The sequence below is a fragment of the Trachypithecus francoisi genome, unplaced genomic scaffold, assembly GCF_009764315.1.
Source record: "Trachypithecus francoisi isolate TF-2019V2 unplaced genomic scaffold, Tfra_2.0 Lachesis_group4, whole genome shotgun sequence".
Lineage (NCBI taxonomy): Eukaryota > Metazoa > Chordata > Mammalia > Primates > Cercopithecidae > Trachypithecus > Trachypithecus francoisi.
This window is the reverse complement of record NW_022681469.1, coordinates 118,820,092-118,846,597: the sequence shown is the minus strand read 5'-3', so window position 1 is coordinate 118,846,597 and position 26,506 is coordinate 118,820,092. Positions and strand designations below refer to the sequence as shown.

Here is a 26,506-nt window from a genome sequence, read left to right as displayed (position 1 = left end):
GTGGTGGCGCATGCCTGTAATCCCCACTACTAGGGGAGCTGAGGCAGGAGAATTGCTTGAACCCAGAAGGCAAAGGTTGCAGTGAGCCAAGATCAGGCCACTGCACTGCAGCCTAGGTGACAGAGTGAGACTTCATTTCAAAAAAAAAAAAAAAAGGTGGGCTATGTGACTTCAAAGTGAGGTGTATAAAGGAGACAGGGGGCCGGGCGCGGTGGCTCAAGCCTGTAATCCCAGCACTTTGGGAGGCCGAGACGGGTGGATCACGAGGTCAGGAGATCGAGACCCTCCTGGCTAACACGGTGAAACCCCATCTCTGCTAAAAAATACAAAAAACTAGCCAGGCGAGGTGGCGGGCGCCTGTAGTCCCTGCTACTTGGGAGGCTGAGGCAGGAGAATGGCGTAAACCCGGGAGGCGGAGCTTGCAGTGAGCTGAGATCCGGCCACTGCACTCCAGCCTGGGCGACAGAGCGAGACTCCGTCTCAAAAAATAAATAAATAAATAAAGGAGACAGGGAGGCCGGGTGTGGTGACTCATGCCTGTAATTCCAGCATTTTGGGAGGCCGAAGCAGGTGGATCGCCTGAGCTCAGGAATTCAAGAGCAGCCTGGGCAACATGGCGAAACCCCGTCTCTACCAAAACTACAAAAAACCAGCCGGGCATGGTGGCACATGCTTGTAATCCCAGCTACTCGGGAGGCTGAGGTGGGAGGATCACTTGAGCCTGGGAGGTAGAGGCTGCAGTGAGCCAAGGCCGTAGCACTGTACCACTGCTCTCCAACTTGGGTGACAAGAGTGAGACCCCGTCTCAAAAAAAGGAAACGAGGAGCTGGGAGAAGCAAGTGGTGGCCCAGTCATGAGGAGGGGGAGGGGCTTGGAAGCCAAGCCAAGGAGTGTGGACTTTGTCCCAGAGGCAGTAGGGAGCCATAGAGGGTTCCAGACCTGAACTGCACTTTAGAAATAATTGACCTGGCTTCAACTGGAAGATGAGCTTAGAGTGTAAAGCTGGAGTCAGGCAGGTCCCTGTGAGAAATGACACCAGGCCAGGGGGTGACACAGTGAGAGGATGGAGGGGAGGGGACAGCGGGAGAAATGTCACAGATCCTATGAGATTGAGACTTTTTATCTCAATCAGACCTGGAATATAACAATCAGACCTGGAATGCTGGGAGTCAGTGGGGTTTTTGTGGCAAGTTTTGGGACATCCTAGGGAGGGTCTCCAGGCAGCTGGATATGAGGCTAGAGCAGGAAAGGGCCAGAGTGAGAGAGGCTGCCGGGTGGGCATTGCAAAGGAGTCAGTGAAAAGTGGTCAGGGGCTGGGCGTGGTGGCTCACACCTGCAATCCCAGCAATTTGGGAGGCTGAAGCAGTCGGATCGCTTGAGCCCGGGAGTTTGAGAACAGCCTGGGCAACATGGTAAAACCATGTTGAATTTTTTAAAGAATTCATAAATTAGCAGGGTGCAGTGGCATATGCCTGTAGTCCCAACTACCCTGGAGGCTGAGGTGGGAGGATCACTGGCACCCAGGACGTGGAGATTGAAGTGACCCAAAATCCCTGCCACTGCACTCCAGCCTGGGCGACAGATTGAGTCCTTGTCTCAAGCGCGCACGCGCGCACACACACACACACCAGCCTGGGCAACAAATTGAGTCCTTGTCTCAAGCACACACACACACACACACAAAGTGGCCAGGGCCTGGTGCGGTGGCTGACACCTGTAATCCCAGCACTTTGGGAGGCTGAGGTGGGGGATCATTTGAGGTCAGGAGTTGGAGACCAGCCTGACCAATATGGTGAAACCATGTCTCCATTAAAAATTAGCCGGGTGTAGTGACGCCTGCCTGTAATCCCAGCTACTTGGGAGACTGAGGCAGGAGAATCGCTTGAACCCAGGAGGTGGAGGTTGCAGTGAGCTTAGATCGTGGCATTGTACTCCAGCCTGGGCAACAAGAGCAAAATGTCATCTCAAAAAAAAGAAAAAAAAAGTGGCCAGGGAAGCTAAGAGATAAAGAAAAGCCTGGTGAGCTCACGAATTCGAGGCCAGTCCAGGCAATATAGTGTGACCCTGTCTCTACCAAAAAATTAAAAATAATAATAAAAAAGAAGAGGCCAGGCACAGTGGCTCACACCTGTAATCCCAACACCTTGGGAGGCCAAGGCAAGAGGATTCCTTGAGCTCAGGAGTTCGAGACCAGCCTGGGCAACACAGGGAGACCCTGTCTCTACAGATAATTTAAAAATTAGCCAGACATGGTAGTGTACGCCAGAGGCTGAGGCGGGAGGATCGCTTGAGCCCAGGAGGTCAAGCCTTCAGTGAGCTATGATTGCACCACTGCACTCTGGCCTGGGCAACAGAGCAAGACCCTGTTTCAGAAAAAACAACAAAAACAAAAAAGAGCCTGGGGCCAAGGGCAAGAGCCTGGGGAGAGGTCAGGATTGGAGACTGGGAGGGGAGGTGGAGGCCTGGAAGAGGACGCAGGTTGGTGATCAGAAGTGAACCAAGGGTGGTTCTCTGCAATGAAAGTGGGTAGTGCCAAGCCTCCTGAGGCAGAGGACCCAGGGCTGTAGGCCCCTGGCCTCCCGGTCTAACCAAGACTGACTTTCTTTCTTCTTTCCTTCCTTCCTTCCTTCCTTCCTTCCTTCCTTCCTTCCTTCTTTCTTTCTTTCTTTCTTTCTTTCTTTCTTTCCTTCCTTCCTTCCTTCCTTCCTCCCTCCCTCCCTCCCTCCCTCCCTTCCTTCTTTCTCTTTCTTTCTTTTTTTTGAGATGAATTCTTGCTCTGTCACCAGGCTGGAGTGCAGTGGTGTGATCTCACTGCAACCTCCACCTCCCCTTGGGTTCAAGCAATTCTCCTGTCTCAGCCTCCTGAGTAGCTGGGACTACAGGCATGTGCCACCATGCCCGGCTAATTTTTGTATTTTTAGTAGAGACGAGGTTTCACCATGTTAGCCAGGCTCGTCTTGATCTCCTGACCTCATGATCCGCCCACCTAGGCCTCCCAAAGTGCTGGGATTACAGCCGTGAGCCACCGCGCCCGGCCCTAACTGGGACTTTCTGGAGGCAGCTCACTCCCTGCGGCCTATGGTCCCACAATCCATTCAGCAGTCTTTGCCAGTGTACCTACGGGGCTCCAGAGGGACCCAGAGAAGGTGTGGGAGTTTGGATTCACAGTGTCCCCTAGAAGAGGAAGATCAGGCTGGGTGCGGTGGTTCAAGCCTGTAATCCCAGCACTTTGGAAGGCTGAGGCAGGTGGATCACCTGAGGTCAGCAGTTCAAAACCAGCCTGGCCAACATGGTGAAATCCCGTCTCTACTAAAAATACAAAAACTAGCTGGGCCCGGTGGCGAGTGCCTGTAATCCCAGCTACTCAGGAGGATGAGGCAGGAGAATCACTTGAACCCGGCAGGCGGAGGTTGCAGTGAGCCGAGATCACGCCATTGCACTCCAGCGTGAGCAACAAAAGTGAAACTCCATCCAAAAAAAAAAAAAAAAAAAGATCTAGGAGGTTACAGCATCCTCTGAGAAGACTTCCTGGAGGAGGCAGCATGGGCACTTAATCTGTTGTTGGTTTTTTTTGTTTTGTTTTGTTTTGTTTTTGAGGGGGGTGGGACGGAGTCTCGCTCTGTCGCCCAGGCTGGAGTGCAGTGGCGCAGTCTCGGCTCACTGCAAGCTCCGCCTCCTGGGTTCACGCAGTTCTCCTGCCTCAGCCTCCCAAGTAGCTGGGACTACAGGGGCCCGCCACCACGCCCGGCTAATTTTTTGTATTTTTAGTAGAGACGAGGTTTCACCGTGTTAGCCAGGGTGGTCTCGATCTCCTGACCTCGTGATCCGTCCGCCTCGGCCTCCCAAAGTGCTGGGATTACAGGCCGTGAGCCACTGCGCCCGGCCATGGGCACTTAATCTGAACGTCAAAGGCCAAGCAGGATTTCGTAGGGTGTCACTTGTGTCCCAGTTCCCTGGGATGAGGTGGGGGATGAGGAAGCTGGGTGCCCCTAACCTGGCCCCCTTCTCTCAGATGTGGAGCGGAGGAAGAGCCCCGTGTGTGGCTTCGTGACCCCCCTGCAGGGGCCTGAGGCTGATGCGCACCGGAAGCCGGAGGTAGCTGGGTTCTGGACCGCCTGCCCACCTGCTCACCTGCCCACCCACAAGACCAGCCCCTGCCTCCTGTAGCCTTGCGCTGGGCAGACAGGGATGGGGTGAGGGGTGGGAGATGGCTGTGCGGTGCTCTCCTCCCTACTGATCCCCCTCCCCCGGCCCCTACCCCAGGCCGTGGTCCTGGAGGGGAATTACTGGAAGCGGCGCATCGAGGTGGTGATGCGGGAGTACCACAAGTGGCGCATCTACTACAAGAAGCGGGTCAGTGGCGGGGCCCAGGGAGGCCCCAGAGCTTTCCCCTGCGGCTGCCGGTTACTGCCCGCCTCGGAAGATCCCCGGAAAGGGGATCCTGACCTCCCAGCTTGCGCCTCTCGGGCCCTCCATTCAGTCCCGAGCCGACAGCGCCACCGTGTGGCCACAGGGCCTCCTAACAGCCTCCTTACCTGGAGGTCGGGGGAGCTCCTAAAAGGAAATGGGGGATCTCACTGCTTGTGAGTTGGGGAGACTTTTGGGGGGAAGTGATGGAGGCTGGGCAAGGGATCCGGTGTCCAACTCTGTGTGTCCCTGCAGCTCCGTAAGTCCAGCAGGGAAGAGGACCTCCTGGCCCCTAAGCAGGTGGGTGCTCTATAAGTCCAGCAGGGAAGCGCATCTCGTCGCCCCCCAAGTAGGAGGCAGAGAGTTGAAAGCTTCCGCCTGCGTGTGGCTGGGCGTGAGGGTGGGATGTGGGACGTGACTGCCGTCCTGTGGTTCATTTGTTGAGCTCTTTTCTTCTTGGGGGATGGGGTTGCGGGGGTGAGAAGACCCCAGGTCATTGAGCAAGTGGTGGGAGGTATGAGAGAACAGGCGGACCAGGCGGGGCGTGGTGGCTCATGTCTGTCATCCCAGCACTTTGGGAGGCTGAGGCGGGTGGATCACCTGAGGTCAGAGTTCGAGACCAGCCTGGCCAACATGGTGAAACCCCATCTCTACTAAAAATACAAAAATTAGCCGGGCATGCTGGCGCATGCCTGCAATCTCAGCTACTCGGGAGGCTGAGACAGGAGAATCACTTGAACCTGGGAGGCGGAGGTTGCAGTGAGCTGAGATCACGCCACTTCACTCCAGCCTAGGCAACAGAGTGAGACTCCGTCTCAAAAAAAAAAGAAAAAGAAAAAGAAAAGAAACGAAAACAAAACAGAGGGACCAAAGAACTGGGGTCTCAGACAGGAAAAAATCTAAAGGGCAGGAAGGGGACCCCTGTATCTGCATCCTGGTCTGTCTCCTGGGGGAAGTTCTTAGAGGCCGATGGAGTGATCCTGGCCTTTCAAGCAGCAAGCCAGGACCACTAGGGAAAGGTGACAGAGGTGTGCACAGACAGGCCCTCTGTCCTGCTGACCACTTGACCCTGGAGAGGGGTGATATGGAAGGTCGGGGCAGTGGGAGCTCTTCAGCGGCTGCTGACGGCTCTGTCTCCCTAGGCGGAAGGCGGGTGGCCGCCGCCGGAGCAATGGTGCAAACAGCTCTTCTCCAGTGTGGTCCCCGTGCTGCTGGGGGACCCAGAGGAGGAGCCGGGTGGGCGGCAGCTCCTGGACCTCAATTGCTTTCTGTCCGACATCTCGGACACTCTCTTCACCATGACTCAGTCTGGCCCTTCGCCCCTGCAGCTGCCGCCTGAGGATGGTGAGGGTCTGAGAAGGGGCAGGGGAGAGGGGTGAAGGCCTGTGAGATTCCAGGAGGCCAAGGGAGGGATGGCTGGGGATGGGGGTGGAGACCCCCACTCCTCCCTGCCTGCTACTGCTGATGTCACCACTGCTGCCTCTAGCCTACGTCGGCAATGCTGACATGATCCAGCCGGACCTGACGCCACTGCAGCCAAACGTGGATGACTTCATGGACATCTCAGGTGGGGCGAGCCCCTCCCCAGGTGGGGTGGACAGGCAGGGTCCGTGTGAGAAAGGCCGATGAGCCTATCCCAGGCCCCTCTGGGGGAGCAGATAGTCTGGGTGGTTTCTTTCTTTCTTTTTTTTTTGAGATGGTGTCTCACTCTGTCATCCAGGTTGGAGTGCAGTGGTGCCAACCTCTGCCTCCCAGACTCAAGTGCTCCTCCCACCTCAGCCTCCCAAGTAGCTGGGACTACAGGTGTGCACCACCACACCCGACTTTTTTTTTTTTTTTTTTTTTTGTATTTTTGGTAGAGATGGGGTTTCACCGTGTTGCCCAGGCTGGTCCCAAACTCCAGAGCTCAAGTCATCCTCTTGCCTTGGCCTCCCAAAGTGCTGGGATTACAGGCATGAGCCACCGTGCCTGGAAGGTCTGGGTGGTTTCTGAGGGGTCTTCCTGGTCTCCTTTTGTACAGCTGGTGTGGCCTCCAATGAGGGCAGGGCCCAAGAGAGTACCTGGCCAGGGAACCAGGGGCTCCCAAGAAAGCAGTGAATGCCAGGACCCTCTCAGGGGAGAGAACTTTGAGTTATTTGGGTCTATTTATTTGCTAGGCCAGGTGTGGTGGCTCACACCTGTAATCCCAGCACTTCTGGGAGGCTGAGTCGGGCGGATCACCTGAGGTCAGGAGTTCGAGACCAACCTGACCAACATGGTGAAACCCTGTCTCTACTAAAAATAGCAAAATTAGCTGGGCGTGGTGGCAGGCGCCTGTGATCCCAGCTACTCAGGAGGCTGAGGCAGGAGAATCGCTTGAACCTGGGAGGCGGAGGTTGCAGTGAGCCGAGATTGCGCCACAGCACTCCAGCCTGAGCAACAGAGCAAGACTGTCTCAAAAAAAATAAAAATAAAAAAGACTGGGTGCGGTGGCTCACGCCTATAATCCCAGCACTTTGGGAGGCCGAGGCAGGCAGATCACGAGGTCAGGAGATCAAGACCATCCTGGCTAACACGGTGAAACCCTGTCTCTACTAAAAATACAAAAAAAATTAGGCCGGGCGCGGTGGCTCAAGCCTGTAATCCCAGCACTTTGGGAGGCCGAGACGGGCGGATCACGAGGTCAGGAGATCGAGACCAGCCTGGCCAACATGGTGAAGCCCCATCTCTACTAAAAATACAAAAATTAGCCAGGCATGCTAGTGAACACCTGTAATCCCAGCTGCTCAGGAGGCTGAGGCAGGAGAATGGCGTGAACCCGGGAGGCGGAGCTTCCATTGAGCTGAGATTGTGCCACTGCACTCCAGCCTGGGCGACAGAGCAAGACTCCGTCTCAAAAAAAAAAAAAAAAAAAAATTAGCTGGGTGTGGTGGCGGGCGCCTGTAGTACCAGCTACTAGGGAGGCTAAGGCAGGAGAATGGCGTGAACCTGGGAGGCGGAGCTTGCAGTGAGCCAAGATCATGCCACTACACTCCAGTCTGGGCAACAGAGCAAGACTCCATCTCAAAAAAACAATGAAAAATAAAAATAAAAAATAAAACTATTTACTAGAGGACATTTCAACCATGCACACACTAGTAGAGAAAGTAGTTCAGCAAAAAAACTCCCAAGTCACCATCACTGATGTCATCGACTTATCAACTCTTGGCCAGTCTTCTTCTTTTATTTTTCTTTTTTCTTTTTTTGAGAAGGAGTCTCGCTCTGTCGCCCAGGCTGGAGTGCAGTGGCACAATCACAGTTCACTGCAGCCTCAACGTCCCAGCCTCAAGTGATCCTCCCACCTCAGCCTCCCAAGTAGCTGGGACCACAGGCACGCACCCCTATGCCTGGCTAATTTTTATTATTATTATTTTTTGAAGAGACAGGGCCTCCCTATATTGTCCAGGCTGGTCTAGAACTCCTGGGCTCAAGAGATCCTCCCACCTCAGCCTCCCAAAGTGCTGGGATTACAGGTGTGCGCCACCATGCCCAGTGTGTTATTTTAAAGAAAATCCCAGGCATCATATCTTGTAAAGCTTTTTTTTTTTTGAGACAGAGTCTTACTCTGTCACCCAGGCTGGAGTGTAATGGCTCCATCTTGGCTCACTGCAACCTCTGCCTCCCAGGTTCAAGTGATTCTTGTGCCTCAGCCTCCCAAGTAGCTGAGATTACAGGCTCACGCCACCATGCCCAGCTAATTTTTGTATTTTTAGTAGCGAGGGGGTTTTGCCATGTTAGCCAGGCTGGTCTTGAACTCCTGACCTCAAGTGATCCTCTCATCTCAGCCTCCCAAAGTGCTGGGATTACGAGTGTGAGCCACCACACCTGGCCTAAAGCAATTTTTGTAAGTCGTGAATGTCCCTGTCTCCCTCTCCTGACCCCAGGGCCACCAAGTTACTGATTCCTCAGTGTCCTCCCAGATATGCTCCTGTCGGTAGAAGCACATGTGGACAATTGTCTCTGTTTTCACAACTGACTTTCCAAGTGGCCTTCCTCACTCACCCATAGGTCTTGCAGGTTATTCCCAACAGCCACACATTTAGGGGTCCTCGGAGCTATGTGCAGGCCAGGTAGAATATCCAGGCTCAGCCCATCTCACTGAAGCCCCCGGGGACAGCAAGAGGGTCCCTGGGATAAAGGCTTAGTCCTAGTGACCTCCTAATTCCTTCCTTGACGGGATCCTGGGCCTGTCAATCAAGAGGTGGAGGCCTATGGGGCGGGGACTAGGGAATGAGGAACCACCCCCACCCCTGCTCCAGCCCTGGGCGGGGGTGGGGGCTGCCCGGGGGCAGAAGTGTGCATGGCAGTGCCCTGGGAGCAGGCCAGCCTGGGAGGGCAGCGGCCCTGTCTGGGCACACAGCGCCCGGCCACAGGTAGGAGCCCAGCCACCCCCACCTGGGGTCTGGGCAAGACCAGCAGGGACTGGGACTAGAAGGCGATTTCTGGCAGACCCGGGTGGCTGCCGGTGCGTGGGGGGACAAGTGTGGGCCTCACATATCAAACATTCTATGTACCCAGAGGGCAGAGCGCACTGGTACCACCAAGACAGCAGCTCTCGTTGCCCCCAAGAGCCTCCCACTGGGGAGGCCCAGCTGGAAACCCAGGGAGGGGACCAGAACTCTATGGAGGCAGGAGGCTTGGTGAGGGGGGCTCCGGGAGGCAGCCAGAGGCTGAGGAGCTCAGGGAGGGGATGGCAGGTCAGGTCCATGGAGGGGATAGAGGCTAGGGAGGGACTTGGGCCCTGGTGAGCAGCTTGGGCTGGGAAGAATCTTCTCTCAAGGCAGGGTGGATTCTTGAGACAGGCCTGGGCAGCGATGGTAAGGGGGTGGCTGGTGACTCAGGGATGAGAGGGGCTTGCTGCGCCATGGACCCTACCCGGGCCCCAGGGAGGAGGCCGCAGCTGTGGGCAGGGAGGAGCCCTAGGCCCTCAGCGGCCCAGGGCCAGGCAAAGCGTGAGGCTGATTCTAGAGCCAGGGCCTTGGGGGCCTAGTGACAGGACCTGTGGACCTGGGAGATGGGGGAGCAGCAGTGACCACTCGCCATCTCCCACCTGGTCCCCCTTTTTTTTGAGTCAGAGTCTTGGTCTGTCGCCCAGGCTGGAGTGCAGTGGCATGATCTTGGCTCACTGCAACCTCCACCTCCCGGGTTCAAGCAATTCTCCTGTCTCAGCCTCCAGAGTAGCTGGACTACAGGCGCCCACCACCACGCCCGACTAATTTTTGTATTTTTCTTTTTTTTTTAGTAAAAACGGGGTTTCACCACATTGGCCAGGCTGGTCTCGAACTCCTGACCTCAGGTGATCCGTCCACCTCAGCCTCCCTAAGTGCTGGGATTACAGGTGTGAGCCACCGCACCCAGCGTGGTCCCCCTTTTAAAGAAAGGCAGCAGGGGCACCTATAATCCCAGCTGCTCAGGAGGCTGAGGCAAGAAGAATCGTTTGAAACCGGGAGGCAGAGGTTGCAGTGAGCCGAGATCGTGCCACTGCACCCCAGCCTGGGCTACAGAGCGGGACTCTATATCAAAAAGAAAAAAAAAAAAAAAGAATGCAAGAGAGAGAGAGAGAAAGAAAGGCAGCAGGACAGCACAAAGACACCGTTTCACCGTGGGGTTAGACGCGCAGACAGGCACCGAGCAGATGCACATGCGGCACGCTATCACGGCAAGACAGGTTCACATGGCCTCAGACGGAGCGACAGACACCCAGGGGGCAGACAGAGGCTGCGTGCAGACCCCATGCTGAGACTTGAGGGTTCAGCCACTGCAACATACAGGCCCTGCACCCTCCTGCAAAGCAGAGCCACTTATGACACACAGGGCCGGGCACGGTGACTCACTCCTGTCATCCCAGCACTTTAGGAGGCCAAGGCAGGAGGATCGCTTGAGCTCAGGAGTTTGAGACCAGTCTGGGCAACGTGGCAAAATCCTGTTTTTGCTGAAAAATACAAAAATTAGCTGGGCGTGGTGGGGCATGCCTATAATCCCTGCTACTCAGGAAGGTGAGGCATGAGAATCATTTGAACCCGGGAGGCGGAGGTTGCAGTGAGCTGAGATCGCGCTGTTGCACTCCAGCCTAGGTGACAGCAGGGCACAGTGGCTGACCTCTTCCCCTCGCCCTGCACCCCTTTCCCACCCTGGCACTCTCTCTGGGCACCTCCTTTCTGCACCAGCAGATCGGGGAATGGGAGCCATCGGGGGGTGGGGAGGGGGGTTCCTGAGTTAAGCCTGGTGCTGCGCGGGGAGGGGCCGCTTCCTGGGGTCCCTGTTCACACCCACAGTCCCCTGCCATCTCCCACACAGGCTCATTATAATCCCAGCACTTTAGGAGGCTGAGGCAGGAGGATGGCTTGAGGCCAGGAGTTTGAGACCAGCCCTGGCAACATAGCACGACCCTGTCTCTGGGGGATGGGGTTGGGGGTGAAGACACAAACACACACACACACACACACATCCCCCAGGTGGGTTCTGGGTTTGAGGTGACATTATCTAACTGACTCCTGGTCTCCTTGGAGGTGGCTCCTGGGAGGCAAACTTGAGCAGCTCTCCTGGCAGGGGGTTGGAGGGAAAAAGCAGGGAGCTGGGGCCCACCCAGGCCTGTGGGGAGCTGTCCCAGTGGGGTCAGATCTGTCCAGACTAGGAGGCCTCGGGAGCTGGCACAGATCACAGGCTGGTCAGGGTCAGAGAAAGGTGCCCGGAAGGGAGCGGGTGGGCGGGCGGCGTCCAGGCCCGGGATGTGGTCAGGCCGTGGCCAGCTGCTTCCCAAAACCAGAATAGCCTAGGACTTACACAACCCGCACCCCAAACAATCCGCTGCTGCCTCCCCCAGCTCTCGCAGGCTTCCCAGACCCCTCGCCCCAACCCCACTTGGAGCCCACCCTTAGGCCCCCCTGGCCCCCACCCGACTCGCAGCACACCTTAGCCCCCCACCGCCCCCACCCCACTCAGAGCCCAGCCTTAGGCCCCCCTTCACCCCCACCCGACTCAGAGCCCACCCTTAGCCCCTCTTGCCCCCACCCCACTCGGACCCCAGCCTTAGGCCCCCCCTCACCCCCACACCACTCAGATCCCACCCTTATCCCCCTCTTGCCCACACCCCACTCAGATCCCACCCTTATCTCCCTCTTGCTCACACCTCACTTAGAGCCCACCCTTAGGCCCCTCTCCTCCCCCCACACCCCACTCGGAGGCCAGCCTTAGGCCCCTCTTGCCCCCACCCCACTCGGAGCCCAGCCTTAGGCTCCTCTCCCTCCCACCCCACTCGGAGCCCAGCCTTAGCCCCTCCTGCCGCATTACACTCTTCACTCCACTCCTAGGCTCCACCTGCTGACCTTCCAATAAACCAAGCTCGTCCCAGAACCAATGACTTCGTGTTCCCTCTCATCTCCAACTCACCCTCTTGAACTTCTGCTACCCTGGGGCCCCTCCCATCCCAGGCCTCCTCCGCTTGCACCGCACCCCTTTCCCACCCTGGCACTCTCTCTGGGCACCCCCTTTCTGTACCTCCAGCAGATCAGGGAAGGGAAGCCACCAGGGGGTGTGGAGGGGGACTTCCTGAGCTAAGCCTGGGGCTGGGGAGGGGAGGGGGCTGCTTCCTGGGGTCCCCGTTCACACCGACAGTCCCCTGCTGTCTCCCACCCAGGCTCATTCCACCCAAGACGGTTGCTGCTTCTCCTGATCGAGACAGAAACCCTCCCAGTTTCACAATCTCCTGTGGAAGGGACCCCCACCCCCCACCCACCAGCCCCCACATCCCTACCCACCAAGGCTGGGGACAGGCTACTCTCCTCCCGGCTGTTTCGCAGCCATAGCCCTGGCCCTAATTCCTGTTGCCCTGTGTGTCTGAATTACAGATTTCTTTACCAACTCCCGCCCCCCACAGCCGCCCATGCCTTCAAACTTCCCAGAGCCCCCCAGCTTCAGCCCCGTGGTTGACTCCCTCTTCAGCAGTGGGACCCTGGACCCAGACGTGCCCCCGGCTTCCTCGGCCATGACCCACCTCTCTGGACCCAGCCGTCTGCAGGTGAGCTCACCCCATCCCGTCCAACCCTATGTAGCACACTTGAGAGCTGGTCCTGCCCTGTTCATGTCCAGGAGGTATCAGACACTCCCTGAGTGCCCGGTTTGCTGCTTGGAGATTGGAGGGGAAGAAAGACCCCATCTCTGCCCTCTGGCAGGGACCCCATGAAGCAGAACTGGACAAAACGGTTGTAGGAGAAAGCTAAGGGCGTGGAGACCATGGAGTGGGCTCCACCAAGGGCCAGTTGCTTGTGGAAGTCTTCCTGGAGAAGGGGAGTTCCTGGGCCTCAGAGAATAGGTCAACTTTGGACAGAAGGGACTGGCCGAGGTCAAGCCAGATGGGAGAGCAGCAGGAACAAAAGCTTCGAGGCAAAAAGCTGAGCATGGATGTTTAGGAAACTGTGAATCTACCATTTTGGTTCATGAATTCCTGAGTGCAATTTTTTTTTTTTTTTTTGTGATGGAGTCTCACTCTGTCGCCTAGGCTTGAGTGCAGTGGCACGATCTTGGCTCACTGCAACCTCCATCTCCTGTGTTCAAGAGATTTCCGGGCCAGGTGCGGTGGTTCATGCCTGTAATCCCAGCACTTTGGGAGGCCAAGGCGGGCGGATCACGAGGTCAGGAGATTGAGACCATCCTGGCTAACATGGTGAAACCACGTCTCTACTAAAAATACAAAAAAAAAAAAAAAATTAGCTGGGCGTGCTGGCGGGCGCCTGTGGTCCCAGCTGAGGCAGGAGAATGGCGTGAACCCGGGAGGTGGAGCTTGCAGTGAGCCGAGATTGTGCCACTGCACTCCAGCCTGGGCAACAGAGCGAGACTCCTTCTCAAAAAAAAAAAAAAAAGAGAGATTTCCAGGTTCTTTTTGTGTTTTTAGTAGAGATGGGGTTTCACCATGTTGGCCAGGTTGGTCCTGAACTCCTGACTTCAGGAGTCTGCCCACCTTGGCTTCCCAAAGTGCTGGGATTACAGGTGTGAGTCACCGTGCCCAGTCCCCAGGTGCAATTCAGATGTTGCTTCCTGCTGCTTTGTTATAGGCCTTTTCCCTCCATCATCAGACTTTGTGTGTGCTAATTTTAGTTGGTTGTTGAGGAGTGTCTCTCCTCCACCAGAAAGTGAGCTCCTTACTAGAAGGGCTGTGTTTTGCTCACCACTGCATTCTCTATACCTAATGCGCCTCAGGCACATAATAGCACTCAGTGAATGGTTGTCCACTGAGTGAGTCAGTGACTGAATGAATGAGCCAGTGAGCAGATGAATGGGTGTTTTGGTGAATGGACAGAGGCATCTTATACAGCAGTGGAGGCACACATGGGTTGGTGGATATATGGGTGGGTGAGTGGTTGGTTGGATGGATGGGCTGGTGGATGGATACATAGATGAGTAGTTTAATGGGTCAGTGAATGGGCTGATGGGTGGTTAAGTGACTGGTAAATGTATAGATGGTGGATGGATGGATGAATGAATGGATGGATGGATGGATTATGGATGGGTTGGTGGATGAATGAAGGAAGTATAGATGGTTGGATGGATTCATTAATGCCTTAATATCTGGTGGGCTGGTGGAGAGAGTGGTAGATGAGCTACTTCATAGATTGATAAACAAGTAGGTGCATGTTTGGAAGATGGATGAATTAGTAGATGGACAATTGAATAGATGGGTGGGTTGGTTAGTAGATGGATCGGTGGGCAAGTTAGTGGATGGATGGATGATGATTGGATGGGTGGGTTGGTTGGTGGATGGATTGGTGGACAAGTTAGTGGATGGATGGATGATGAAGGGATGGGTGGGTTGGTTGGTGGATGGATTGGTGGACAAGTTAGTGGATGGATGGATGATGGATGAGTGGGTTGGCTGGTGGATGGATTGGTGGACAAGCTAGTGGATGGATGGATGATGAATGGATGGGTGGGTTGGTTGGTGGATGGATTGGTGGACAAGTTCGTGGATGGATGGATAAGTTACTTGGGAGACAAATGGATGGGCAGGAAGATTGATGCTCCACTCTTCCTGCTTTTTGCATAAATGTACCCTACTCCCTCCTCTCATTATAATTTCCCTGCTCTGTGTGTTTGTACATACACCTGTGTGTGCTGGAAGGCAGGGCTCATTTCTCCTATCTCTCCCCAGGGCGCAGTCCAGCACTCAGCCAGGGCAGGGCAGGGCAGGGGAAGCCCAGATGGCTGTCAGGGGCAGCTCTCTTCCCTGCTCTCTGAGTGTCTGTCTGTCCCCCCAACCAGGCTCGGAACAGTTGCCCTGGTCCCTTGGACTCCAGCACCTTCCTGAGCTCTGATTTCCTCCTTCCTGAAGACCCCAAGCCTCGGCTCCCACCCCCTTCTGTACCCCCACCTCTGCTGCATTACCCTCCCCCTGCCAAGGTGCCAGGCTTGGAGCCCTGCCCCCCACCTCCCTTCCCTCCCATGGCGCCACCCACTGCTTTGCTGCAGGAAGAGCCTCTCTTCTCTCCCAGGTTTCCCTTCCCCACTGTCCCTCCTGCCCCAGGAGTGTCTCCGCTGCCTGCTCCTACAGCCTTCCCACCCACCCCGCAGTCTGTCCCCAGCCCAGCCCCCACCCCATTCCCCATAGAGCTTCTACCCTCAGGGTATTCAGAGCCTGCCTTTGGGCCTTGCTTCTCCGTGCCCAGAGGCAAGCCCCCCGCCCCATCCCCTAGGGGACAGAAAGCCAGTCCTCCTACCTTAGCCCCTGCCACTGCCAGTCCCCCCACCACTGCGGGGAGCAACAACCCCTGCCTCACACAGCTACTCACAGCAGGTGAGACGGGAGGGCCAGCAATGGGGAGAGGAAAGCCTGGGGAGGGAGGCCAGGAGGTGGGGAGGACAGGGGGTTATGGGAGCAGAAGATGAGGGTGGAGGGGCAGGTCCAGTTCAAGGGACAGAGTGGTGAGGAACGAGGGACATGGGCCCCGTACCTAGAAGGGGTGTGGACTCGGGAGGGGCAGGATGGGGTCTTGATAGATGCCGGGGGTGGACCAGCCCCAGCGGCCTCATGGTTCCACCCATGCACAGCCAAGCCGGAGCAAGCCCTGGAGCCACCACTTGTATCCAGCACCCTCCTCCGGTCCCCAGGGTCCCCGGTAAGATCTTAGGCACTGGGCGGTGGGGCTGTGCCCACGGCCTTCAACCCCACTCTCCGCCCTTCTCCACCCCAGCAGGAGACAGTCCCTGAATTCTCCTGCACATTCCTTCCCCCGACCCCGGCCCCGACACCGCCCCGGCCACCTCCAGGCCCGGCCACATTGGCCCCTTCCAGACCCCTGCTTGTCCCCAAAGCGGAGCGGCTCTCACCCCCAGCGCTCAGCGGTAAAGAGAGGGGTTGCAGGGATTGGGGGAATCTACGGGAGGAGGGGAAGAGGAGGAAGAAGAAGGGGACTGGGTCTGGTGCTAGGATGAGAGGAAGGGGGCAGGGGGGACTCTTTCCCCAGGGTTGGTCTTTCTGTGGGTCTGTCTGTTCCTACCACAGGCAGTGAGCGGCGGCTGTCAGGGGACCTCAGCTCCATGCCAGGCCCTGGCACTCTGAGCGTCCGTGTCTCTCCTCCGCAACCCATCCTCAGCCGGGGCCGTCCAGACAGCAACAAGGTGGGCACCATCCCCCCTCCCCAAAATTGGTTTGCTACCCCAAGACCCTCCCGGGCTCCTTCCTAGGCTCACCCGACTCTCTGCTCCCCGAGACCGAGAACCGGCGCATCACACACATCTCCGCGGAACAGAAGCGACGCTTTAACATCAAGCTGGGGTTTGACACCCTTCATGGGCTTGTGAGCACACTCAGTGCCCAGCCCAGCCTCAAGGTGAGCCCCGGACCCAGGCTGGCATCCCCAAAACCACGGGGCCCCTTTCTGGACACCCCCACCCAAAACTCAATTGCAGGGGAGTGCTCCAGACACTCTTGCCTCCTCCCCTCCCAGTGTCCCAGTGGGTCACAGGGTGCAGCCTCTAGCACCTGCCTGAGCCCCCCTGATGGCGTCTGCAGGTGAGCAAAGCTACCACACTGCAGAAGACAGCCGAGTACATCCTTATGCTACAGCAGGAGCGCGCGGGCTTGCAGGAGGAGGCCCAGCAGCTGCGGGACGAGATTGAGGAGCTCAATGCCGCCATTAAGTAGGCAGGGTCCAGGCGGGTGCTGGGACCCAGGGCCATGCCGCCTGATCCCCAGCTCCTGACCCCTGCCCTGCCCTCAGCCTGTGCCAGCAGCAGCTGCCTGCCACAGGGGTACCCATCACACACCAGCGTTTTGACCAGATGCGAGACATGTTTGATGACTACGTCCGAACACGTACGCTGCACAACTGGAAATTCTGGGTGGTATCCTCCCTTGAGCCCATGGCTGGGGGGCTGCAGGGGTTGTGGCAGGGTGAGACCAGGTTGTGCCTGAGATGGGAGGCCTATCTCTCCAGGCCAGGCAGGCTCAGAGCTGCTCCCAGGTGACAGGCTCTTGTTATGCCCCTTGCTTCCATGCCCTGGCCATCTTGGCCAGCAAAATTGCCCAAGGACTGGCAGCTGGGAGCAGACAGGGAAACTGAGGGAGGAGTCCTTGAGGAAGGGGAGCCTTGGCCCTGACCTCAGGAAGCCCCGAGGGCAGTTTGGGAGAATCTGAACTCTGGAGTGAGGCCTAAAGAAGACTTGGAATCCACTCCCTCATCTGGCTCAGGGATCAAGTTCTTGACTGAGCCCAAGGAGGGAGCTCAGGGATGAGGGATGGTTCAGCCCAGAGTAAGGGCAGTGGAGGGGCAAGGAGGAGGGGACTGAGAGGCAGGGTGCTGGGAAGGTCTTGGCAGGACAGAAGTAGGGACTGCAAGCCAGAAGCAGTGGCTCACGCCTGTCATCCCAACACTTTGGGAGGCTGAGGCAGGTGGATCACTTGAGGCCAGGAGTTCAAGACCAGTCTGGCCAACATGGCAAAACCCCGTGTCAACTAAAAATACAAACATTAGCTGGGCATGGTGGCATGTGCCTGTAATCCCAGCTACTCAGGAGGCTGAGGCAGGAGAACGGCTTGAACCTGGGAGGTGGAGGTTGCAGTGAGCCGAGATTGCGCCACTGCACTCCAGCCTGGGTGGCAGAGTGAGACTCTGTCAAAAAAAAAAAAAAAAAGTAGCGGCTGCAGCAGGAGTCGTTGGGGTTCAAGGTTAGACACTGTCCAGGCCCTTTCTTCCCCTGGTTTGAACTGGGCATCAATGATCCACGTGGAGTGGGGGTACCAACTGGACCACAGGCAGCTCCTTGACCTGGGCCCAGTTCAGCATCCTCATCCGGCCTCTGTTCGAGTCCTTCAACGGGATGGTGTCCACGGCAAGCGTGCACACCCTCCGCCAGACCTCACTGGCCTGGCTGGACCAGTACTGCTCTCTGCCCGCTCTCCGGCCAAGTATGTGCGCCATCTCCCTGCCTGCTAGAGGGCTCCAGCCTCCGGGGTGGGGGGAGTGTTTCACCCTGCTTAGACCCCACATCCAGCTTGCCTTCAGCACAGCCTAGGGTTGTGGCCACTCCCCATCCCCCAGATGGTTCTCTGGCCACCAGATGCCTGTAGACAGAGGTTCTAGGAGGGGGTGACAGTCTTGCCAACTAGTACCTCCCCCTATCCCTTTGGTTCCAGCATCCAAGGGTAGGGCCCTGAACCCAGGAGGTGTCTCTCTCTCTGTCTCCCACCCAGCTGTCCTGAACTCCCTACGCCAGCTGGGCACATCTACCAGTATCCTGACCGACCCGGGCCGCATCCCTGAGCAAGCCACGCGGGCAGTCACAGAGGGTACCCTTGGCAAACCTTTATAGTCCTGGCCAGACCCTGCTGCTCACTCAGCTGCCCTGGGGGCCACTTTCCCTGGGCACAGGCTCCAGGGATCATCTCTGGGCCCTCTTCATGCCCCAGGCCCTGGCTCTGCCCTTCCCTGAGCGGGGAGGGGTCGAGCCAGGTCCAGGTTTCACACTTCCCACCTCCTGGAGGCCAAGAGGAGCGGAGTCCCCGTCCCTGCTCTGCCACTATGCTCCAGCACCATGACCTTGGGTGACTCATCCCCCATCTTTGGACCTCTATGTTTCAATGTGCAAAATGGGGATGGGGAAGGTTCAATCAGCAGATGACCCTAGGCCTTGGCAGCTGTAACACTGGGGGCCCAGGCTGGCAACTCTGGGGGCTCAACGGTGGGAAAACGAGGATGCTGTTTCCCTGTCACCTGCACCTGCTCCCCCACGAGTGGGGCACAGACCTCTGTTCCTGAGCAGAGAAGCAGAAAAGGAGGTTCCCTCTCTGTGCTCCTTCAACTGCTAACCCAGAGGGGCTGCAGGATGGTTTCCCCTGGGAGAGGCCAGGAGGGCCTGATCCCAGGAGACACCAGGGCCAGAGTGACCACAACAGGGCAGGCATCGTGTGTGTGTGGACGTGTGTGTGTGGGTTTTGTAAAGAATTCTTGACCAATAAAAGCAAAAACTGTCTGCCGGTTTGGTGATGTGATGGTCAATGCGTCTCACAGTGGGATGGAGAAAAAGCCCGTTGGCAGTGGGAGGTGGCTTTGCAGAGGTCCTGGGCATTTACTCTGAGCTGGAAGCAGCTGGAGGGCCTTGAGTGGAGGTGGGACGAGATCAGTGGTGGCAAGCGCCTATAGTCCCAGCTACTCAGAAGGCTGAGGCGCGAGGATTGCTTGAGCTCAGGAGTTCGAGGCTGCAGTGAGTTGTGATAGCACCACTGCACTCCAGGGTGGGCAACAGAGTGAGACTCTGTCTCAAATAACAACAAAAAAAAGGCCGGGCATGGTGGATCACACCGGTAATCCCAGCACTTTGGGAGGCCAAGGCGGGATCATAGACCTCATCTCAATAGTGAAAAAGAGAAAAATAAATTAAAGAAGATCAGATGTAACTTTTTTTTTTTTTGAGACGGGGTCTCACTGTGTTGCCCAGGCTGGAGGGCAGTGATGCGATCTTGGCTCACTGCAAGCTCCGCCTCCCAGGTTCACGCCATTCTCCTGCCTCAGCCTTTCGAGTAGCTGGGACTACAGGCGCCCGCCACCACGCCCGGCTAATTTCCTTTGTATTTTTAGTAGAGATGGGGTTTCACCGTGTTAGCCAAGATGGTCTCGATCTCCTGACCTCGTGATCCGCCCACCTTGGCCTCCCAAAGTGCTGGGATTACAGGCATAAGCCACCGCGCCTGGCCAGATGTAACTTTAAAAACATTTTTTTTTTTTTTTTTTTTTGACACAGAGTCTCAGTCTGTTGCCCAGGCTAGAGTGCAGTGGTGCAATCTCGGCTCACTGCAACCTCTGCCTCCCAAGTTCAAGCAATTCTCCTGCCTCAGCCTCCCGAGTAGCTGGGATTACAGGCGCACACCTCCACGTTCAGCTAATATTTGTATTTTTAGTAGAGACGGGGTTTCAACATGTTGGTCAGGCTGGTCTCGAACTCCTGACCTTATGATCTGCGCACCTCAGCCTCCCAAAGTGCTGGGATTACAGGTGTGAGCCACCTCGCCCAGCCAAAAAATTTTTTCTTATAAGAATAGAGAGCCGGGCGCAGTGGCTCAAGCCTGTAATCCCAGCACTTTGGGAGGCCGAGACGGGCAGATCACGAGGTCAGGAGATCGAGACCATCCTGGCTAACACAGTGAAACCCCGTCTCTACTAAAAAAAATACAAAAACTAGCCGGGCGAGGTGGCGGGCGCCTGTAGTCCCAGCTACTCGGGAGGCTGAGGCAGGAGAATGGCGGAAACCCGGGAGGCGAGCTTGCAGTGAGCTGAGATCCGGCCACTGCACTCCAGTCCGGGCGACAGAGCGAGACTCCGCCTCAAAAAAAAAAAAAAAAAAAAAAAAAAGAATAGAGTCGGCCGGGCGCGGTGGCTCAAGCCTGTAATCCCAGCACTTTGGGAGGCCGAGATGGGCGGATCACGAGGTCAGGAGATCGAGACCATCCTGGCTAACATGGTGAAACCCCGTCTCTACTAAAAAAATACAAAAAAATAGCCGGGCGAGGTGGCGGTCGCCTGTAGTCCCAGCTACTCGGGAGGCTGAGGCAGGAGAATGGTGTGAACCCGGGAGGCAGAGCTTGCAGTGAGCTGAGATCCGGCCACTGCACTCCAGCCTGGGTGACAGAGCAAGACTCCGTCTCAAAAAAAAAAAATCAAAAAAAAAAAAAAAAAAAGAATAGAGTCAGCAGCTGGGTGTGGTGGCTCATGCCTGTAATCCCAACACTTGGGGAGGCCAAGGCAGGTGAATCATCTGATGTCAGGAGTTCGAGACCAGCCTGGCTAATATGGCAAAACCCGGTCTCTACTAAAAGTACAAAAATTAGCCGGATATGGTGACACACGCCTGTAATCCCAGCTACTCAGGTGGCTGAGGCAGGAGAATCACTTGAACCTGGGAGGCGGAGGTTGCAGTGACCTGAGATCGTGCCACTGCACTCCAGCCTGGGTGACAGAACAAGACTCCGTCTCAAAAAAAAAAAAAAAAAAAAAGGACTTGTCTTGCCATGTTGCTGAGGCTGGTCTTGAACTCTTGAACTTTTGGGTTTAAGCAACGCTCCCACCTTGGCCTCCTGAAGTGCTGGGATTACAGGCATGAGCCACGGTGTCTGGCCAGAGGTCACTTTTTTTTTTTTTTTTTTTTTGAGACGGAGACTTGCTCTGTCGCCCAGGCTGGAGTGCAGTGGCCGGATCTCAGCTCACTGCAAGCTCCGCCTCCCGGGTTTATGCCATTCTCCTGCCTCAGCCCCCCGAGTAGCTGGGACTACAGGCACCGCCACCTCGCCCGGCTAGTTTTTCGTATTTTTTAGTAGAGACGGGGTTTCACCGTGTTAGCCAGGATGGTCTCGATCTCCTGACTTCGTGATCCGCCCATCTCGGCCTCCCAAAGTGCTGGGATTACAGGCTTGAGCCACCACGCCCGGCCAGATGTAACTTTTTTACAGGAATCCCCTGGGTGCTAAGTTGAGACTAGGTGGACGCAGGGAGACTAGTTAAGGGACAGTTGCAGTCATCCAGGTGAGAGGTGACAGACATGCTTCCTGGAGCTCCTCCCTCCATGGCCAGGAGACAGTTCGGAGAGGCTCGCTACCTTCAGAGTTAGAAGACGGCAGAGCTGGGACCAAGGAGTGGAACCGACAGGGAATCCACTGGAACCACCCAGAAGGAGAATGTGCTCCCTTGGCAGGGCAGGTAGGGAGGGTAGTGACCTCCCTGCTATGAGAGGTATGCAAGCAGAGGGTGGATGGCCACTTAGTTAAGATGTCTTAGAAAAAACTGACACCAGCCTGTGCAGTGGCTCACACCACCCAACACTTTGGGAGGCCGAGGTAGGTGGATCACCTGAGGTCAGGAGGTCCGGACCAGCCTGGCCAACATGGTGAAACCCCGTTTCTACTAAAAATACAAAAAAATTAGCCAGGCGTGGTGGCAGGTGCCTGCAATCCCAGCTACTTGGGAGGCTGAGACAGGAGAATCCCTTGAACCTGGGGGTGGAGGTTGTGGTGAGCAGAGATTGCACTACTGCACTCCAGCCTGGGTGACAGAGTGAGACTTCATTTCAAAAATAAAAATAAAAATAAAAAATAAAAAACTGATCCTTCAGACGGGGCTGGAGTAGAAGGCCTCAGAGGCCCCAGTGCTTCGTTAATCCTTGTGTTTATCCATCTAACAAATATTTACCGAGTGCCTGCTGTGAACCAGGCCATGGTCTTGGGTTTGCAGTCGCTGTTCACTACAGTATTTCTCTCTTCATGGAGCTGACACTGCAGCCTGGCATGCTGGAATCCTCTGACATTTCAGACCTTCTGGAGACATTTGCAGGATTGATTTATTCATGTTTATTTTTTGTAGAGACAGGGTCTTGCTATGTTGCCCAGGCTGGTCTCAAACTCCCGACCTCAAGTGATCCTCCCACCTTGGCCTTAGGTTTCCTGAAGTGCTGGGATTACAGGTGAGAGCCACCATGCCTGGTCGATTTGCAGGATTTCAATAGCCTAAAGAATCTTCCATGGGTTTCCCATTTCCCTCGTTCATGCAGAAGAAAAAGGAGAATCGCTGCCCGCAGATCTAGTGTGGACTATGCGCCAAGCACTCTTATAAGCACTTTAGATTTTTGTTGTTGTTATTTTTATTTTTAGTAGAGATAAGTTCTCACTAAGTTCCCCAGGCTGGTCTTGAACTGCCGAGCTCAAAGGATCTTCCTGCCTTGGCCTCCCAAAGTGCTGAGATTACAGGCATGAACCAGCACACCTGGCCACTTTATAGATATTAACTCACTTAATCCTCACAACACCTACCTCGTAGGCTTGCTGTGAGAACCTAAAAGGGTAAATATACACACACAGAGATTTACAGATTTATATATATGTCTATATATAAATCTGCAAAATAGGGACAATAATTATATATATTCTATATATAAATACTGTGTTTATGTTATATTTAATAATATACAATAATATGCAAATATTATATTTATACAATATATTTAAGGTATAATCTTTATATATTTAATTTCTAGTTAATATATCATCTTTATATATTCTGTATATAAAGATTAATATATATTATACATATAAAGATATAGATTATAAAATTTTTATATTTAGAATATATAGATTATATGCTAATCCATATATCTATATAATCTTTATACATAATATGTAATATGTAATATATAATATTACATTAATTTATATATCATAATCTGTATAACATATAATCTTTACAACATATTTAATTTATATTTTATATATAATCTTTATATATTATAAATATAGCATTTTATATTTGTAAAAATATATAGTTTTATATTTATAAAATATATAAATATAAATATATAAAATATATTATAACATATAGATTATATATAATATATAAATTAAATATATATTTATATCTAATTATGTATAATTTATGTATAAATTAGGTATAAATATATACTTTAACAAATAAAGTATATATTTGTTTATAATGTACAAATATAAATATGTAATATAATTTATTATATATTATAATTATTATATATTGTAATATAAATATATCATTATAATATAGTACATATGTATAATATAGAATATGTAATATATAATTATATATTATAAATATACAATATAATTATAAATATTAAATACATATAAAATATACTTATATATAGTATAAATATATATGATTGTATATTATATATATAATATATAGTTATTCAGAGTTGGAAGAAGGCAGAGCTGGAACCCAGTAGTGGAAGTGACAGAGCATTATATATTTTTTATATATATTATATAATTATATACGTTATATATAACATATATTATAATATATAACACTATGTAAGAGTGAGAATGAGTTGTAATAATTATCAGCATCTCCATTTTACAGGTGAAAAACTGAGACACAGACAGTTTTGGTCCCTTGCCTCAAGCTTGCTCAGCTGGTGAGCAGCCCAGCGGTGCCCAACCAACTGTCTGCATCTGCTGTTGGCCGCTTCTCTGCTGTGATGGTGGCAGGTGCACCCAGCCTTTCGCACATGCTCTTTGCTGCTGCAGACAGGCTGGCCATGGCTCGCTGCAAGGGAGGGTCCCGGCAGTGTGTACGCTGCTGTTTTCACTCCCACGCAGCCAGAAGTTCCCCATCAAACATCCCCCCTGACCCCGTGTCCTTCCAGATGGCTTCTTCCCTTGAAAGAGTCATCTACACTTGCTCACTCTCCCTCCTCTCTTCTCTCTCCCCTCTTGGCCCCCCACCTTTGGGCTCCTCCTCCACCCTCACACCCCAACCTCACCCCTGCACTGACTCTGCTGTCACTGAGCTCACCTCTGACTGACCCGCTCCTTGTGAAATCCAGTGCCTGCTTCACAGTGCTCTTCTGCTTTTTCTCCAGCCCTTGGGCCTCCATCTTAAACCATGCTTTCCCCGGGAGTCCAGAATTCTCGGCCAGCCTCGGTGGCTCACGCCTATAATCCCAGCACTTTGGAAGGCCAAGGTGGGAGGATCGCTTGAGGCCAGGAGTTAGAGACCAGCCTGGGCAACATAGTGAGACCCCATCTCTACAAAAAAATTAGCTAGGTGTTATGACATGGGCCTGTACCCCCAGCTACTTGGGAGGCTGAGCCCAGGAGTTCGAGGCTGCAGTGAGCTATGATTGTGCCACTGCACTCCAGCCTGGGTGACAGAGCCAGACCCTGTCTCGAAAATACAAAAACAAAACGGAATTCTTGCCAAGCTCTCCTTCCTCCTCCCTGCCAATGCCCTCCCAGGTCCTGCTGTGGGAGCCTGTTCCTAGGCCTGTCCCTTCCTTAGCCATTCCCTTGTCTCTCTCTGGCAAGCCCTGGGCCATCTCATCCCCTTCAGCCTCTCTGCAGAGGACCCTGACTCTGTATCTGCCTCGCTGTCTCCCCAGAGCTACACAACTACATGTCCGACCATCACCCTAACTTCTCCCTCTGAGTGCTCCGCAGCTCCCTGAACACTGACGGACCCCAATACAGAACTCACCACTTCCACGATCTTACCACTCACACCTGGTCCTCCCAGTGTGCCCCAGCCCCGGGACAGGCATCACCACCCAGACACTTGTGCAAGCTGGAAACCATCATCTTCAGCTCCTCAGCACACCCTGCTGCCCTGCGCTAGCTGTCACTGAGGACGGAAGCCTGGCCAGTTGAACATCTACCTTCATAGCCACCGCCCTGGTCCAACAGGACATCGCCTCTTCCACACGTGCATTAGCCTCCTGTAACCCTTACAGTGAACAGCTTCTCAAACTTAAACATGCATTAATAATTGATAATGTGGGCTAGGCACTGTGGCTCACGCCTGTCATCCCAGCACTTTGGGAGGCTGAGGCGAGTGGATCACCTGAGGTCAGGAGTTCGAGACCAGCCTGGCCAAGATGGTGAAACCCCGTCTCTACTAAAAATACAAAAATTAGCCTGGCATGGTGGTAGGCACCTGTAATCCCAGTTACTCAGGAGGCTGAGGCAAAAGAATTGCTTGAATCTGGGAGGCGGAGGTTGCAGTGAGCCAAGATCATGCCACTGCACTCCAGCCTGGGCGACAGAGTAAGATTCCATCTCAAAAACAAAATAAAATAAATGTGGCTTTATTTATTTATTTATTTATTTATTTATTTGAGACAGGGTCTCATTCTGTCACCCAAATCAGAGTGCAATGGTGTAGTCACAGCTCACTGCAGCCTCAACCTCCCGGGCTCAAGTGATCCTCCCACTTCAGCCCCCGCCAAGTAGCTGAGATCACAGGCATGTGCCACCAGGCCTGGCTAATTTTTAAATTTTTCGTAGAGACTCTATAGACGTTTTTTTGTCTTGCTATATTGTCCAGGCTGGTCTCGAACATCTGGCCTCAAGCCATCCTCCCACCTCTGCCTCCCAAAGCGCTGGGATTACAGATGTGAGCCACCAATGCCCAGCCAGTATGATGTTTAAACATCAGCATCTTAAAAGTGATTCCAATATGGAGCCAGGTCAAGAACTACTGTAATAGAGGCTTTGAGCTGCAAATTACATCTAGGGGCTCAAATTGGTTTCAATCAGTGCTTCTTAAACTGTACTGTGCATCAGGATTAACTAGAGGGCTTGTTAAGGATCAGCTAGAGGGCCAGGCACGGTGGCTCATACCTGTAATCCCAACACTTTGGGAAGCCAAGGCAGGCGGATCACCTGAGGTCAAGGGTTCAAGACCAGCCTGGCCAACTTGGCGAAACCCTGTCTCTACTAAAACTACAAAAATTAGCCGGGTGTGGTGGTCCACACCTGTACCCCCAGCTACTCAGGAGGTTGAGGCAGGATAATCACTTAAACCCAGGAGGTGGAGATTGGAGTGAGCCAAGATTGCACCAATGCACTCCAGCCTGGGTGACAGAGCAAGACTCTGTCTCAAAAACAAAACAAAACAAAAAAAATACAGCTCGCTGGGCCCCACCTCCAGAGTTTCTGACCGAGTAACAGGTCTGGGATGAGTTCTGAGAATCTGCATTCCTGGCTGGGTATGGTGGCCTATAGTCCCAGCTACTCAGGAGGCTGAGGTAGGAAGATCCCTTGAGCCCAGGAGTTGAAGGCTGCAGTGAGCTATAATTG

At 54.0% G+C, this 26,506-nt stretch overlaps 1 protein-coding gene across 4 annotated transcripts in view; it reads left to right on the top strand.

The window, feature by feature from the left end:
- MLXIPL (MLX interacting protein like) overlaps nucleotides 1–18,896 on the top strand; it is a 34,105-nt gene extending 15,209 nt beyond the window's left edge. Inside the window, exons 3-17 of one of the 4 annotated variants that reach the window (XM_033193073.1) lie at nucleotides 4,013–4,095; nucleotides 4,264–4,353; nucleotides 4,663–4,707; nucleotides 5,550–5,751; nucleotides 5,894–5,974; nucleotides 12,273–12,442; nucleotides 14,680–15,211; nucleotides 15,466–15,533; nucleotides 15,609–15,759; nucleotides 15,920–16,035; nucleotides 16,128–16,247; nucleotides 16,430–16,557; nucleotides 16,638–16,761; nucleotides 17,695–17,824; nucleotides 18,110–18,896. In XM_033193073.1, coding sequence (XP_033048964.1) covers nucleotides 4,013–4,095; nucleotides 4,264–4,353; nucleotides 4,663–4,707; nucleotides 5,550–5,751; nucleotides 5,894–5,974; nucleotides 12,273–12,442; nucleotides 14,680–15,211; nucleotides 15,466–15,533; nucleotides 15,609–15,759; nucleotides 15,920–16,035; nucleotides 16,128–16,247; nucleotides 16,430–16,557; nucleotides 16,638–16,761; nucleotides 17,695–17,824; nucleotides 18,110–18,228 — 2,159 coding nt within the window. In that variant the 3' untranslated portion in view covers nucleotides 18,229–18,896. The remainder of the gene's footprint in view (nucleotides 1–4,012; nucleotides 4,096–4,263; nucleotides 4,354–4,662; nucleotides 4,708–5,549; nucleotides 5,752–5,893; nucleotides 5,975–12,272; nucleotides 12,443–14,679; nucleotides 15,212–15,465; nucleotides 15,534–15,608; nucleotides 15,760–15,919; nucleotides 16,036–16,127; nucleotides 16,248–16,429; nucleotides 16,558–16,637; nucleotides 16,762–17,694; nucleotides 17,825–18,109) is intronic. The other 3 variants (XM_033193075.1, XM_033193076.1, XM_033193077.1) reach the window with 3 other exon arrangements.
- Nucleotides 18,897–26,506: the final 7,610 nt, after the last annotated feature.